The 16,515-nt window shown below is 39.8% G+C and overlaps 1 protein-coding gene across 3 annotated transcripts; it reads right to left on the minus strand.

The window, feature by feature from the left end:
- Positions 1-900: 900 nt before the first annotated feature.
- ypel1 (yippee-like 1) lies at positions 901-14,144 on the minus strand. Of its 3 annotated transcripts, none has more exons than XM_077521598.1 (5): positions 13,903-14,144; positions 9,702-9,983; positions 8,150-8,193; positions 7,368-7,476; positions 901-6,262 (listed from the first exon to the last, which is right to left on the minus strand). In XM_077521598.1, the coding sequence occupies exons 2-5, from the start codon at positions 9,816-9,818 to the stop codon at positions 6,173-6,175; spliced, it is 360 nt and encodes a 119-aa protein (XP_077377724.1). In that variant the 5' UTR covers positions 9,819-9,983; positions 13,903-14,144; the 3' UTR covers positions 901-6,172. The 3 variants fall into 3 exon arrangements, with proteins under 3 accessions (XP_077377724.1, XP_077377722.1, XP_077377723.1); XM_077521596.1 differs by lacking the exon at positions 13,903-14,144 and adding an exon at positions 12,197-12,462; XM_077521597.1 differs by lacking the exon at positions 13,903-14,144 and adding an exon at positions 10,100-11,068.
- Between the last annotated feature and the right edge of the window lie 2,371 nt (positions 14,145-16,515).

Genomic DNA, 16,515 nt, shown 5'->3' on the forward strand with positions numbered 1-16,515 from the left:
TGTCCTACTTTATCTAAAAAGAATCAATCTTTGTTTTAAAAGGTTTAAATTTCTTCAACTTGAGAAAAATCCTTTTAAAAATGTATAAATCCTTTTTTTTTGTTCTTTTTTACCAATTTGAGATTATTATTATTATTATTATTATTATCATCCATCCATCCATCCATCCATTTTCTTGACCGCTTATTCCTCACAAGGGTCGCGGGGGCTGCTGGCGCCTATCTCAGCTGGCTCTGGGCAGTAAGTGGGGCACACCCTGGACTGGTTGCCAACCAATCGCAGGGCACACAGAGACAAACAACCATCCACACTCACAAGCACACCTAGGGACAATTCGGAGCGCCCAATTAACCTGCCATGCATGTCATTGGAATGTGGGAGGAGACCGGAGTACCCGGAGAAGACCCACGCAGGCACGGGGAGAACATGCAAACTCCACCCAGGAATGGCCGAAGCCTGGACTCGAACCGGAGTCCTCAGAACTGGGAGGCGACGTGCTAACCATGTCATCCGCCGCCTATTATTATTATTATTATTTTAGGAAAAAACATTAAAAAGCTGTTTTTTGGAGAGAAAAAAGTATTTTTTTTGGAGGGCAACATTTTTAAAAGTTAAACTGATTTTTTTTTTTGACAAGTAAAAGGTTTTTTTTTAAGTGTTTTTGTATTGTGTTTTTCAACAATTCATTTTCTATAAGTTTTTTTAAAATAAAAATTTGTATCTTCTTAGCTTGTCCTACTCTAAAAAGAATTGATCTTTTCTTTTTCAAAAAGGTTTCAATTTCTTCAATTTGAGACAAATCTATAAAGAAAAAAAATCTAAACCTTTTTTTATGTCACCAAATTCAAACATGAGCAACACACCTTCCTTGGCGGAGGTCAATCAAGGTCATCAAGCGAATAGCATTGAAAATTTATTGTGGTATCAGATAAGTTTACACGAGTGAAAAGAGACGACGCGTGACATCATCATCATCATCATCAGTCTACTTGAGGCAGAATGCGAAGCAAAAAAAAAAAATCAAAAGCAGCATCAGAACAATCCCGAGAAGAAGAAAAAAAAATGAAACCAGGCACAAACAATCAAAAGTATCATATAGTCATGATATAAATACAACATGCTGCCCGCATCAACTCAACCCAATGACACGTTAACGGCGCTCACCAACGTCACCTGACATCGGACAAGTAAACAAAATCGGCAGCAGCAGAACTCATTTTTGTTTTTCCCACCCATTCTCGCTGCTACTGTCAAAATAAACATTCCACACTTGTTTGTAATTTGCTACTGGACGTGTTATTGTTTTTTTTTGTTTTTTTAGTACCCACTGACAGTGGCCACCAAAGGGGGAGGTCCTTCGAAGCAGGGTGACCAGACCAACGCAAACGCTTGATAGTCGAGAAGAGATCAGTAGAGTTTTTGGGGCAGTTCATGGCTTTACACCAGTGTACGGGGATTATGAATAAATCAAACGCTCCTCCAATCCACGTTTGAATCCGATTCAACACAAAACGATCACATTTCCCAACTTTTTGAGAGCGCTTGAATACACCGCTACGAGTGACTTGAACACACCGTCGAAAGATTTTGAAAAAAAAATGCATCCAAAGGACTCCCAAACTTATTTGAGAACAAACATAATCCAAACGAGGACGGTGTAAAGTTTACCAACTTTAACAATCGCATTCGAACGCACCTTTGACTCAAGGAACATTTTAATTTTCAGATGCCACTCCCAGCTGCAAAGGCGACAAGGTCATTGGGCGTTTCCCATTTTTTGAAGTGACACATGAATGCACCGTTGCATGATCGGGAAGATGCAACTTAAACTGGGACACGGCAGAAAACAAATCTTACGTCCCCCTTGTCCGTTGTTATTTCTTTGGGTGACAACGAGGTCACGTCCCACTTTACTCGAGCACTTGAACACACCATTGATTGGTCAAACGGTTGCCAGGTGAATGAAATATTTTTTTTAACTAGCTAGTCACAGTTGTAAACAAACAGTCCCAGACTTCACACGAGTGCTCAAACGCATCCGTTGACAGAATGCCAAGTTGTGGATTGGTAGGATCGCCAGGGTGAATGAAACAAACGCTTCTCCTGTCAGGCCAGTCACAGGTGTAAACATTAGAATAGTGAGGAAGTTTCTGACTTTAAACGAGCGACTCAGGGCAGACGCCGAGGTGAGGGAAACAATTTTTTTTTTTTTTTTAGGAATATCAGTCACTAGGGTGAAAACATCCAAGTGATAGTTCCCAACTTCCCATGAGCACAAGTTTAGGAAGCAAAATAATAATAATAATAATAATAATAATAATAATAATAATAATAATCAAGCGTCCATGTTTTGGGAGTGTGACATTTCCAGACTTTGCATGAATACTTAAATACACCGTTTTGACACAGTCGGTGGGAACGTTGATAAAACAAGAATGGGCCATGAGACAGTTTCCGACTTTACACAAGCACTTGAATGCACCGTTGACAGTTACCATTTACCCGCCAAGCAGGGATGCCAGGGTGAACATAAACGCTTCTGTCCAGAAAGCAGTGTTTTTTTTGTTTTTAAAGATACAACAAACAAACAAACAAACCAAAAAAAAAAAAAGAGGAGCCCAGATTTAGGAACGTAAAAACCGCTAAGGCCAGCAAGATGCTAATAAATATTTGTAAATACAATCAAGTGTGCGGCATAACACAAAAAAAAACAAAAACAAAAAAACTTCAGGACCTCCAAAATGTCTGATGGGGGCGAGATGATGGCGAGAGATTCCAGCTCGCCTTCAACGTCCAAACACAGCACAAAATAAACAAGCTAAGCTAACAAGCTAAGCAAACAAAAGTGGCCTAGCTTCACACGCACACACACACCAAAGTGCTTCAAGTTGGGGCCAGAAAAGAAAAGAAAAAAAGCTGGCAGAAATATACGTATAAAAAGCTTAAATATGATGTTATTTTATGAGGGAAAAAAGGTGGTGGGGGGGGACAATTTCTTTGCGGTTTGTCATTCAAGTAGAGTTGATAATGCTTCACACAAACATTTTTTGAGGATTGTAGGGGGGGGAAAAATGCGGCGTGATCAGACTGACCTTTGCCGGCAAAGTAATCAATCACTTTTTCTCTCATCCCGCCAAATGTGCACAAGCGTCTTTTTCCTTCTTTTTTTTTAACTCAAGGGGGCGGAGTTGTGCGCTGCACAACGACGACGTATGTATGAGGAGCTTTTTTTTTCTTTTGCGAAGGCGTGTGATTGGTTGCAGCTTGGAGGTCAAAGGGCGATCAAACGTCAAACAATGTGCGCTGAAAACTTGTCAGTAATCGCAGAGGTACGAAATGATGCACTAACTGTATAACATCGCACTCCTCAAAAAGGAGAAAATGTCGGACAGAAAACGACAAAGCCAGAAAATTTCATAAGCCTCCATTAGATAAGTAAAATAAAAAAATAAAAAATGCATCAGAAGTAAAACGAGACAATTCTGCTAAAATTGAAAAAATAAATAACGACCCAGATCACGAAAAACGTTAAGATTGTCCTTCACACAAGTAAAACGATAAAATAAGCTGACAATAAAAACGAGGATATGCTGTAACTCATCATATAAGAAACCCAAAAACATTTTTTGGAACTTTCACACGTACAACAAGAAAATGTAACAACACAAAAAAACAAAAGTCGGAAGACGAAATAAAACACGAAAATGTAGTCATTGTCCACAACAAACCTAAATAACATATTGTAACTGTATTGCATCACTGAAGTAAAAATAATAATAATAATAATAATAAAATAACCATCACGAAAGGGCAACAAAATTAAATTTTCATTCCTCAAGGAATTAAAACACGAGTCAGTTAAGGAATTAAAAGAAGAAAATGACCAAAATGTCCACAGAAGTCAAACGAGAAAATGTGACTGTCGACAAAGAAAAAAATATAAACTTAAAATATCAAAATAATAAAAGTCTGTCAAAAGACAAAAATGTTGGAACTTCCTTATTAAAATGAAAATTGTAACTGTTGGTCATCAGCACAGTTGTAAAAAAAAAAGAGCTAAACGACATACCTTTTCTTTAAAGAAAAAAAAAACGTAAATGTCCACCACCACAATATAATGTAAAAGAACATTATTGTCAAGCCAAACTGTCAGTTGACAAAGGGCAGAAAAGGACTACAAGAATTGCCGACGAACCACATTGACCTGGAAGCACTGCTTGACCTTTGAAAGGCAACACCTGTCACAAGTGGAACTGTTTGGAAATCAAGCAGAAGGCAGCAGCAAAAGAACGGCGCTTGCCTTCTGGTCTGGACTCTCATGCTCAAAAACAACTCCTCTAAAAACACGGGAGAGGCAGCCGGTAAGACTGCAATTAGAGACATTTGATTCAGCAAGTTGCTGTTGTTACCTTTGATAAAATGCAATGTGGTGGTATTGCTTGTTAACTCATTCATTCCCAGCCATTTTCACTGAAGCAAACCCCCTTCGATCCCTGCTGTTTTGCTGGATTTTGATTAGATTCATCAGGTAAAGAAAAAAAGAAAAAAAAAAGTATATTTCTATCTGTTTCTGTTTTGCAGCAATTAGCATTAGAATATAGCTCAGTTTCATCATTATTCACAAATCTGTTTAAAACTGGGTAAAAAAAAAAAAGAAGCTTGTTGCAACATGGCCCTGGTTAATCTCTTATACTCTCTGCCACCTGCTGGCCGTTTTTGTAATAACTACCATTGCTTCAACCGTCTTCAGTTCAGAGGCTGCATCAAAGCCTTCTGTATGCTCTAGCATAAAAACACAACAAAGAAAATTTATAAATACGTCTTTGGGACACTTAAAACATTTGAAATAGAACGTATTTACACGTCATTGGGAGCAAATGAGTTAAATGTGGGAGTGGCATTTGGTATCGAGTCCATTCATTGGATTTTAATCTTAAAATGCTTGGGTATGAAATGTTAGTCACGGGATTAATTAAATTCAAATGTGATTTTCATTTTATATTAATATATTTCATTCAGTGTTGATAGATCATTGTTTGTGTAAATGTCTTTGTAAATAGATTTGAGCATCAAAAATGTGATTATCGTTTAAAAAGTAATTAATGCATTAGAATATAGAGGAATTAGTTGAGTACAGTTAAATTAAGGTAATTTATAGATATTGTGTGTGTAATTTAATCTGTATTTTTGTATATGTTTTGGTTTAAGGTTTTTCACCTAAGGGCAAAATAAAGAAAAAAAATAAAGGAAAGCCGCCTGGTCATTCAAGTGAATTCAGACGTCTAACTCCGGGTAGATAGTCCCTTTAAAGTGGGGATATTGCATGAGGGAAGAAACAACTTCACAATTATCACAGCAACTGTTAAAAAAAAAAAAAAAAAGTCGGAAATGCAACGTAGCGCCGTCGCGATTTGACCTCCAAGCTGCCGTGAAGCAGAAGCCTCCGCAAAGTGCAAAATACACACATCATATGCAAAATACACACGTGTGCATAACGGCTAAAAGACATTGACTCTGCGTGTGCATATAATATAAAATTTATAATATATGTATAATATCTACGCACTAAATAACATCTGTCCATGGAACTGTTTATCAAATGGGACCAGCCACTCTCAAATGAACCAAACACTACCTCCTACTTTCTTCATATATATTCATATTTAAATATTAATATAGTCATAATTTTGTATATTTATGGTGGATAAATACTGTTGTTTTTTTTGTTTTTGTAACATGATCTGAAACCAGGGTAAGAAAATGCCTGGAAAAAAAGAAACCAAATCGGGGTTTAATATCGCGAATCCAATGTTAGCGCGCCAACTTGCTAGCTCAGTAACTTGCTAGTTTGCCGACTTACAAAAAACTGCTAGCTTGCTATCGCGCTAGTTCCTTCGCCACTGCTACATATTTTTCCTCAAACCACGTCTGCGCTCGCAACACGTCACATGAAACTCAAAAACAAAAGAGCGAGTAGATGCTAACCGCTTAGCGGCTAAAGGTAAAAAAAGTGGTCCATCATTATTATCCCGCGAACGGATGTCACGACGACGCGATGAGTTGCTTTAAAGCAGGGTCGCCTCCTGCGGCGTGATGATGTCACAATACCATGGGGGGGGGGGTGCATGTTTGTGGTCGCAGTTAAACAGGCGAGCGTCCAAGAGCACGAGAGTCACTCCCATCCGTTGTCTTTGATCATGTGAGCCAGCTCGATGATAAACTTTCCCTCTTTGTACTTCTGACTGCTCTCAAAGGCGTGCTCCTGAAACACACACACACTAACATTAGCTTAGCTTTAGCCACAATAGCATGTTTTTCTTGTTTTACAAGGTATTTAAAAACACATGGATGCTAAAGGTTAGCTTAGCCACACTAACAAGTTTTCTTGTTTTACAATTTAAAAACACATTGGGTGCTGGTGTTAGCTTAGCCACGCTAGCATGTTTTGTTTTGCAAGGACTTTGAAAAAACAGGGATGCTAATGTTAGCTTGGCCACACACACTAGCAAGTTTTCTTGTTCTACAAGAAATTTAAAAACACATGGATGCTAATGTTAGCTTAGCCATGCTAGCATGTTTTTGTTTTACAAGGTATTTAAAAACACGGATGCCAACGTTAGCTTAGACACAATAGCAAGTTTTCTTGTTTTACAATTCAAAAACACAAGGATGCTAGTGTTAGCTCAGCCACGCTAGCATGTTTTGTTTTGCAACAACTTTGAAAAATAGGGATGTTAACGTTAGCTTAGCCACACTAGCAAGTATTGTTTTACAAGAAATTTAAAAACACATGGATGTTAGTGTTAGCTTAGCCACACTAGCATGTTTTGTTTTGCAAAGGACTTTGAAAAACACGGATGCTAATGTTAGCTTAGCCACACTAGCAAGTTTTCTTCTTTTACAAGAAATTTAAAAACACATGGATGCTAGTGTTAACTTAGCCACGCTAGCATGTTTTGTTTTGCAAGGACTTTGGAAAAACAGATTCTAATGTTAGCTTAGCCACACGACCAAGTTTTCCTGTTTTACAAGAAATTTAAAAACAAATGTATGCTAATGTTAGCTTAGCCACACTAGCAAGTTTTCTTGTTTTAGAAGAAATTTAAAAACACATGGATGCTAGTGTTAGCTTAGCCACACTAGCATGTTTTGTTTTGCAAGAACTTTGAAAAACACGGATGCTAATGTTAGCTTAGCCACACTAGCAAGTTTTCTTGTTTTACAAGAAATTTAAAAACACATTGGTGATAGCTTTTGTCTTATTGTGTTATGCGTTATTGAGGAAATTAATCAGCCAAAAACATTTATTGGTCTGCAGCAGAAAATACAAAATGTAATCCATGCATCACGAGTGTGAGACAACTCACATATTTCCAGCCCAGCGTAGTTTTGCAGTTTTCACAGTAGATGTCGGCCACGGCGTGAAGACCCGTGAGGAGAACCCGCTCCTCGGCCGGACCACAGCCCACGTTCACCCTGCGCCACCAAACAGGAATGTCAATCAAATCAAGCCGCACATACAAAACGCTCAAGGTGTCATGTTCGGAAATGGACAAATTGTAATGAAAAAGTTCACTTTGAGACGAATTGGCAGCCTTAATGTGACTTTTAAAGCACAGCTTCTTGAGTTGTTGTAGTTTTGTTGTTGTTGTTGTTGTTTTTTTTTTTGTGGGTCTACTAAGTGAAACCCCCAAGTTTGGGGGCTGAATTTTCATGTTTGAAGGAATTCTGGAAATGCCCAAAACATAAAATCATCACTTTGAGTTTCAACCCAAACAGACTTTTTGTGAGTTTACTCGTGACAGACATGATACCACATTTTACATTGTCAAATTAAAAATGGCCGCCTTCCTGTATAGTTGGGTATGGCTTCCATCTTTTTTTTTTTTTTTTTTGGGGGGGTCAGCATGGTTACCAAATGTCATGTTCCTATGCTGAACTGGATTTCTGCTGACAACAAAACGTAGTCTGGTTTTATGAAGCATCATCTAAAATTGCTGTTACGAACCAAAATGGCCATCTTTTAATTTTTGAACGTGGTTTTCTCTGAGACATTTTGGAGGGTCTCCTCATGACAGAATTGTCACGTTGCCAAGTGAAAGTTGTCTTCCGGGTCCAATTTGTGATGATGGACGTGTGAAAGACTTACACCGAGTTGAACAGGTACGCTCTTCCTTGGCTGCCCTGAAATGACTGAAAGAGACAAAAAGGATCACGTTAGCGTCGTACTCGTCGACCCGCCCGCACCCGTTTTCCCGGTCGGTCCGATCGACGCGATTTGTTGTGATGTGACGACGTGATATGATTTGTTGTGACGGGGCTGACGTGCAAACGACATGCTGAAAAAAAAATTTCCAACCGCACGCTGACACGTTAACACGCTTGAACGTCTCACCAATGCTATCAGGGCGTCCCCACAACTGCCAACCTCTGCTTGAAACCCTAATTCAGATTGAGACCATAACAGTGGCTACCTGTAATCTTAAAACTGTCTTGAAACCCTACCTAAGCTTGTCCAAAAACCATATTTGGAATGTCAGCCTTGTTTAAAACCTTAACCTGGGTTTGAACCACTAATTTGAAATCCTTACCCTGGCTCAAAACTCCCAATTTGAAGGCCTAACCCGAGCTCAAAACTAATTTGGAACTGAAAACCCTAACAATTACTTGAAATCTTTACATAGGCTTGAAACCCTAAGCCTGGCTTGAAACCCCAATTTGAGACCATATCACTCTGGCCTAAAACCTGAATTTAACACCTCAAATTTGTCTTAGTTGAAATCTTAATTTGAAAGCCTAAATCTGTATTGTAACTTTAATTTGAGAGTAGACCATACAATTGGCTCTAAAGGTCAATTTGAGACCCAAACCCAGGCTCAAAACTCCAATTTGACACTAGCTCAAAACTAATCTGGAACTGAAAACCCTAACCATGGTTTGAAATCTTCACTTAGGCTTGAAACCCCAATTTGAGATTGGCCTACAACCCGAATTTAAAACCCCAACCTTGTCTTAGTTAAAACCTTAATTTGAAAGCCTAAATCTGTATTCTAACTTTGAGACCATACAACTGGCTCAAAAGGTCAGTTTGAAACCTTAAACCGAGTTAAAACCCTACTTTGAAGGACTAACCCTTGTTTGAAACCATAAGCCTGCTTGAAACCCCAATTTGAGACATAACACTTTATCCTAAAACCGAATTTGACACCCCAACCTTGTCTTAGTTGAAAGCCTAATTTGAAAGCCTAAATCTGTGTTGTAACTTTGAGACCATAGAACTGGCTCAAATGGCCAATCTGAAACCCTAAGCCTGGCTTGAAACCCCAATTTGAGACCAAAACACTTTGGCCTAAAACCTGAATTTAAAACCCCAACCATGTTTTAGTTGAAACCTTAATTTGAAAGCCTAAATCTGTATTGTAACTTTAATTTGAGACCATACAACTGTCTCAAAAAGCCAATTTGAAACCCTAACCCTGTCTTGAAACCCCAATTTGAGCCCATAACACTTTGGCCTCAATTTGAAACCCTAACCTTAATTTAAAAAACCTACTTGTTTTGAAACCCTAATCCTGGCTTGAAACCCTAATTTGAAACCATAATGCTGGCGGGAATTCCATCCCTTGTTCAAAACCCTAACTTGAACCTTCTTTCCAACATTAAACCTAGCTAGCTAATTTCAATTTTCCCAGGATTTTTACCTTGGAGATGAGCTCGTCGTGGTTGGCCAGGTGCGCCCGGCAGTGTATGCAGCTATACGTGCGGTGGCAGCTGGGCAGGTAGGCCTGGAAGGTCTTGGACTTGGTCATCTTGACCATGTCCGAGGGCCGCAGCTCCTCACCGGCGTCCGGTCCGGACGCGTTGCAGCTCCGCTGGACTTGCTGGCAGAACAGACAGCGCAGGATGCAAGCCAGGGCCGTCGTGGTGCCGGTGGGCTCGGGCGCGTGGCAGCTCCACGCCGACGCCGTGCCAGGAAATTGCGCCTGCGCCCGGGGTCAAAAATCCATCAATTGAGATTTTTTTTTTTTGTAAAGTTAAATGTTTTCTGTTCTTTATTCTTGTATTAATTATGTTTAATACAATATATATGTGAAGATACCAAATTAAATCGATCATCAAAGTGGATTTGCACGTTGTCTCTGAAATGATAATCTATAAAGGAAAAAACACGACGTCACTGCGAAGCCCTCAGGGACCAGCTGCCAATCAAACTCGATGGGGGGGTGGGACTATGACGTCCTCTTTGCTGTTGACTGGCGCTCGGCTGCCTACAGGGGCGCTGTTTCTCTTTTTTTCCCCTCCTTTTGTGTACAGTATTTCACAAGAAAGAAAACATTTTACAACCAAAAGACACACGTAAACGTTTCCACTTGATGATCTTATTAAGTCGACTTTATGATAGAGAAAAATAAGTTGGTGATGGCTTTTTTTCCATCTGTGGAAAGGTAAAATGAACATAAAGTAACTGTTGCTCTGTTGCACAAAGTACATTTTCATAAAAGTCACATTATTGTTGTGCGAGTCAAAACAAAACGCACACATAAGTTTATAGTAAAGTCGTGGCAAGTTACAAAAGGTAGAAAAGTCAGACGGCAAACAAAGAGCTCAACAGGAAGTAGACATGTGGCGCACACACTCGAACAAAAGTGGTCAATCAACTACTGTGTGTTTAGTGCGCATGTGTGTCAGACAGCTCTCATCTCCTCATCTAATTAGCCCACTTTAATTAAGCCTCGCGCACTCCTGCTCACCGTCTGGTGATTACAAAGGCTTGCTGATGCATACGCAATCTCTCACTCGCAACAACAATGTGAAACTCACCTCGAGTCAAGACTACATGGAACGTTTTTCGACGTTTTGTTCGACACGAAACACCGTTTGAAAACGCGTCTGTTATTTTGTTGTCAATTTAACTGCATACTTTTTGTTGTTGTTAATTGGGTCGCCACACTGTCTGTAACTTGTTCTCGTTAAACTAGTTTAAAAACGCATTTAACGTCGACAACAAAAGACACAGTCAAAATTTTTAATCTGAATAGTTATTCGTCGCCTCACTAATTTGGTACTCGCAGCCACAGGTATATATATATATATATATATATATATATATATATATATATATATATATATATATATATATATATATAAAAAGGTGCAATATTGAGGGGGAAAAAAAAAAAAAAGTACGCAGGCCTTTTTCCCCACCACGGTTTGGGGCACCTGAAGCAACCATCAAGCACATTTCCTTGTGTTTGATCAAGTTAGCACAATAGGAGAACGCTACGAATTTTTTGTGACGTTATGTCAACGACAAATTAGCCACCAAACCACAACGCTCATTTGTTTAGTGGCACAAGTGATTAAAAAAAAAAAAAAAGACACTAAGAACAAGAGGAAGTAAAAAGTGCCCAACGTCAGACGTACGTTGCTTTTTTTCCCAGTACGGTTCGGGTTAAGCTCCCACGACCTCACGACACCTTTATTGTTGTTGAATTACATTGTCACGCAGTTATAATTGATGTTACGGTATAACAAAACAACCACACTGTTAACGTTTGAAATTAATTCGTTCTGAGGTAATAAACTTAGACGACTAAGTGAGCTGTGAGCTGGTGGCAATGCGACAGATGTTTTTTCCGAGCATGGTTCGGGCACCTGAAGCCACCCCGACCCCCACACTATCTTTATTGTCGAGTTTTTAAAAGTTGAATTATGACTTGCCAACAAAATACATTTGATGAAGTTGTACCAACGTGGACGTCTATTTTGTCAACAAAACAACACTAACGTTGTAAAACCAGAAACCTTTTTTTTTTTTGCTTCTTTTGTTTGGTAGCACAGGTGAGAAACGGGGGGGGGGAAAAAAAGAGGAAGTGAGCAGTTCAAGTAACAACAAAGAAACACGCTCACATGGGAAGTGCAGACAAAAGGCTCACTGCCTCCTCGACACCAAACAAGACTTTTACCAACAAAACTCAGTTTCCGATCAAATCAAACATCTAGTGTCTGCTTTGTATCAACTTTTCGACGACAACTCAGGTCAGAGCAACAGCGTGGTCGCTTTTCCCAGCTTGTCTGCTGACCCATGAAGCCACCACGGTATGCCATATTTAGTTGTGTTTGTTGGAGGATTTTACGAACATGGCAACACGAAAATTCATTAATTAAAAAAAAAAAAAAAAGTGTTGTCACGCACCTGAATGTTTGTTGAGAAGGACGACAGCTTTTCGAGCACGGAAACAACAACACACGAACGCAACACAAGCTCCTTGTTGTCGTCACAATCCCTTCGTAAAAGTCATCGCGTTCGGTTCCGGTCCATGTGTGAAAGTGTGTCGGGTCAGTGGTTAAGTGTTCGGCCACTGACGACTCGCATTTTGGCCCCCCACGCGAGCTTTTGTTGTCTTTTGTTGTGCGCGTCTCGCACTGGCCTGCCCGCTTTGGCACGAAAACGTCAGCCACGCGGGAGGGCGCTGCGAAGGTGATTGACGGCCGTGCTGGCCAATCACTAACGGCGCTGCCTTCACGTCCCCCTGAAAGATGGGAAACTACGCTTTGTTTTGTTTTGTTTTCCCCCGACGTATCCTGGTTTTGTTTTTCACCAGAATTAGCATAATAAACTATGTTCACATTATATGTAGCTTGTTTTCACTGTCATTTAGTAGTATTTATTTACTCACAACTCATTTTAAATGACGGGCGTGCACCATATTCTTAATCTGATTATCCTGATTGGCGCTATTATTAGCGAGATTAACCTCGTCTTTTGTGTGAGACATGTAGACAGAAAGACATCTTCAACATCGAGACTTGAGGAAACTTTCTGTGCTAATAACAGTTACAACTGTATCATTTATTTTTAATTAGTTAATAGTGGATTATAAATGATTGATTCAATGTTGTTATTGAATACACTGTTAAGGAGTGTATTGTGACATTCAGTAAGATTTGGATGCAATTATTTACGTTTTGACTAAAAATGGTCAATTATACAAGCTAACGTGTTTCCTGCTAAAATAATCAAGAGGAGTTGCAATTTTAAATATGTATTCTTAATTCTATACCCATAATTTAGTCGCAGATTTACATTTCTTAGCGTTCCAGGTCGTCGTGTTTACTGGTAGGATAATTTCCGATATGCATGAAAGCGCCACGAGGGGGGCGGGAGGAAGAGGGGTAGGCAAGCAAGCAAGCAGGTACCCGGATGTGTAAATAAATACAAGACGAGAATATGAATTTCACGTGTTAAAAACACACGCACACACGATTACGTGAATTTTCTTGTCTCGTGTGGTTTCGTTTAAAATCTCAGCGTGTTATTTTGATTCACCAAAAACAAACGGATGTAGGAAAAGACGAAACGTCATTGCTTGGGAAAAAAATGAATATGCTGTCATACTTAATCGCTCATATGAGCAGAGAGCAGGCTGAGGTCACATTAAAGTCACATAACGCACACGCGCGCGCGCACGTACACTGGGTTAATTTTAGAACGGCTCAATCAATAAAACGTCTCATTGTGGTATATCAGTTTTGACTTTACGCAAGCGATTCAATTAAAAACAAAAAGATGTCAATGACGTCACTATCGTACGGACACGCGCACATTTTTTTTTTAATGCAGCTGGCTAGCTGACTTCAAGGAAAACAAGAGGGACGTAAACACAACACCGCAGAGACAACATGGGGCTGCGTTTCTGGTCAAATGTGAAGAAAAACGACAACAAATTGACCCCGTGTTTGTCTGTTGTGTCGACAACCTTTCAAATGAATATCCCCAACCCAAAACAACAATGAATTATTAAACAAAAACAGCGAGAACATCGTGAACCAAAACTGTCTGAAATCCGAATGAGACGTTCAAGGACCAGAAAGCGTGTCCGCCGAAGCATGTCAACTCACCCCCGAAAACACTCGCTGACTCCCAGGGAGTCCGCACGGAGGATTACCGTCCCATCCAGGCTGCGTCAGCAGCCCGTCTAGGCCGACTGGACGGCCATGTAAGGCGGCCTGGCAGCGGGATGATCCTCGGTTGTCCGGTGGCTCCTCGCGGACGGGCGGCGGCGGCTTGTCAAGCGGGACGAGGGCGCCTCTCTCTCGGCCATGAGCTGCCCCGCAGTACGCGGGGCTTCGTTTGGTTTCTGTCCCGGTATCCGGTGATCAATAATTCAGAGAAACAAGCAATACAACGGGCGCATCGTGATAGCGGCGAGGAGTTCCAATAAAGCAAAGATTGCGGCGCAAAACTTGGCGGAAAAGTGCAAATAAAGCAGCTTTCCTTCCCTAATGCTCGTGCTGCCTTTAAGTGCCTTCGGGAATGTTTGATGACCAACACGTAACGCGGAAACATTAACTTTTCTTCGATGACAAATGGGATGTAATGCTCAAATCGCTTTACGGAACCTTTAAACTAACCTAGTCTATGACGAACTTTTAACATAGGTGACGTTTACGTACTTAAGGACGATAACTTTAGTAACTCTTACGTTCACAACTGCTGTGTTTCAAACATATGTATAAACACGTTTATTTGCCTTCTTGGCATCAAGCAAATGTCACAAAGTCAGCATGTTTGTGCTTCATAAAACCGAAAACGTTTGTTTTGTGTGCTAATTGAGACGACAAAACGTCAGTCACCCAATTCTGTCGAGGACCATGATAGCAGCAGCAGCCTAGCTACTAAACCGCGGCTACAAATAGCGTCCAATCAGCGACGACCGTATACGCAGCCAGACCAATCAGCGGCGTGACGGGGCAGGGCTGACAGGAGACAGCCAATCGAAGGCAGAGAAGAGAAGCAAAGCAGCCCGACTTGTTTTCGACCGCGCGCGCCTCCGACAAGACACGTGCCCGACGTCTGGGGGGCAACAATGCGCATGTGCATCTGCGTCACTACCACGTGCTCGCATCTCAAGTAAACAAACGCTGCCAATAGAAAGACGTCATCGTTTTAACAAGTTTATCATATGCGTGTCACCCTGTAACACATTCGCGTCATTTAATTATAAATAAATTCATGTATGTTTCAATGAACAAAGTTTTAAAGTCACAATATGACGTTGAATAAATGTAAACATGTAGCTCACAAAAATGGAAGTATGAACGTGACACATTGGTGCTATTTTAATGGAACTACAGCGTCCCCTACTGGTGGGATAAAACAACAAACATTTACAACGGATCTGAGTGAACAGTTAAGACGTTCCCACGCGCCCTCTTGTGGATTTCATACTTTTATAGCTTTCCAACAACAGTCATGGCAACTACAGTATTTGTTTTAAAGCACTACAGTTAATTTTACTACACACACACACAGAGGTTTTGTCTTTAGTAAGACTAATAGTTCGGAAAAGCCCCATTTAATGTTGTAGGATTTGTCCTTATAATAAACCCATTGTAAATTTATCAGAATAAAAAAAAAAAAAAAAAAAAAAAGCTTAACATAAAAAAATTCTTATTTAAACACTTTCTTTAATTGGTTTTTATTGCACACATTTTTTTCAGTGTGTGCTATTTTTATTTTGACACTCCGTTTTTAATTTAAAATTGATATGCAACGCTGTTTGATTTCAAATTATTTCTTGTACCAATATTCTATATGCAGTAACAAAAACATTGCTTTAAGTGCACTATTTTAATTTATTGCAAAAATCAAAGGTTTTACATGACTGCCTCTCTTGAAAATGACCACTAATAATAATAGTAAACAAGCGTGGAGATGTTGGGGTAAAACACGTTTTTATTGATCATTTTCTAATTAAATACATTTCGAATTGGTTGCTCCAAAGAAAGAAAGCTATTTGGCAAATGTGTACGTGTCGAGTTGTTGAGAGTGGTCCAGTCACTTCAATACTGATTGTTGACTTCTTCTTTATATGTGTGTTTTTCTTCTTCCTGGTTTCCAAAAGACCACTGGATAACTCACTTTTTTTAAAACAGTCTTCAACAATAACAGCAAAAGTATTCACACGACAGCAAAAATAAAACTGACCAAAAAAAAAAAAAAAAAAGTTGAGGTGGACGCACTGGTAAAAACACAAGTCAAGTGGAACCTTTTTTTTTTTTTTTGAAATATTTGTTTTCTTCCTTTACAATTGATCAAACCACTGAAGCAACAAGATCATTTAGTGTCTGATAGAAACAGAACATTCATCGGACAGTAAAAATATCTGCACAATAGGAAAAAAAAACAAAAAAAAAACGGAAAATAGAAATGTTTTTCTTCCACAAATCGCACACACACAGCGGTGGCAACAAATTTTAAAATGTACAAAGCTCACTTTTTTTTTTTTCTTTGATTGATCACGTCAGAAGCTGCACACGGAATCGTCAAAGAAGGCACAAACAGACAAAAGAACGGAGCACAAGCGCTGATCAGCACACAAACCGTTCGGACGCTGCTGCTTCCAAGTTGCCTTTGAACGCCCCCCCCAAACAAATACATACACGTAGATAATCGACAGGCCGCCGCCGCTGCTCGGCTGACAAAGTGCAAAATAAGTTATTTAAAGTCGA

This window comes from Festucalex cinctus, chromosome 5 (genome assembly GCF_051991245.1).
Source record: "Festucalex cinctus isolate MCC-2025b chromosome 5, RoL_Fcin_1.0, whole genome shotgun sequence".
Taxonomy (NCBI): domain Eukaryota; kingdom Metazoa; phylum Chordata; class Actinopteri; order Syngnathiformes; family Syngnathidae; genus Festucalex; species Festucalex cinctus.

Coding starts and splice junctions, on each gene's coding strand:
- ypel1 (XM_077521598.1), bottom strand. CDS start 9,818: ATGGTCAAGATGACCAAGTCCAAGACCTTCCAGGCCTACCTGCCCAGC. Junction 8,194..9,701: donor ACGACGAGCTCATCTCCAAG/GTAAAAATCCTG, acceptor TGTCTCTTTCAG/TCATTTCAGGGCAGCCAAGG. Junction 6,263..7,367: donor CTACGCTGGGCTGGAAATAT/GTGAGTTGTCTC, acceptor TGTGTGTTTCAG/GAGCACGCCTTTGAGAGCAG.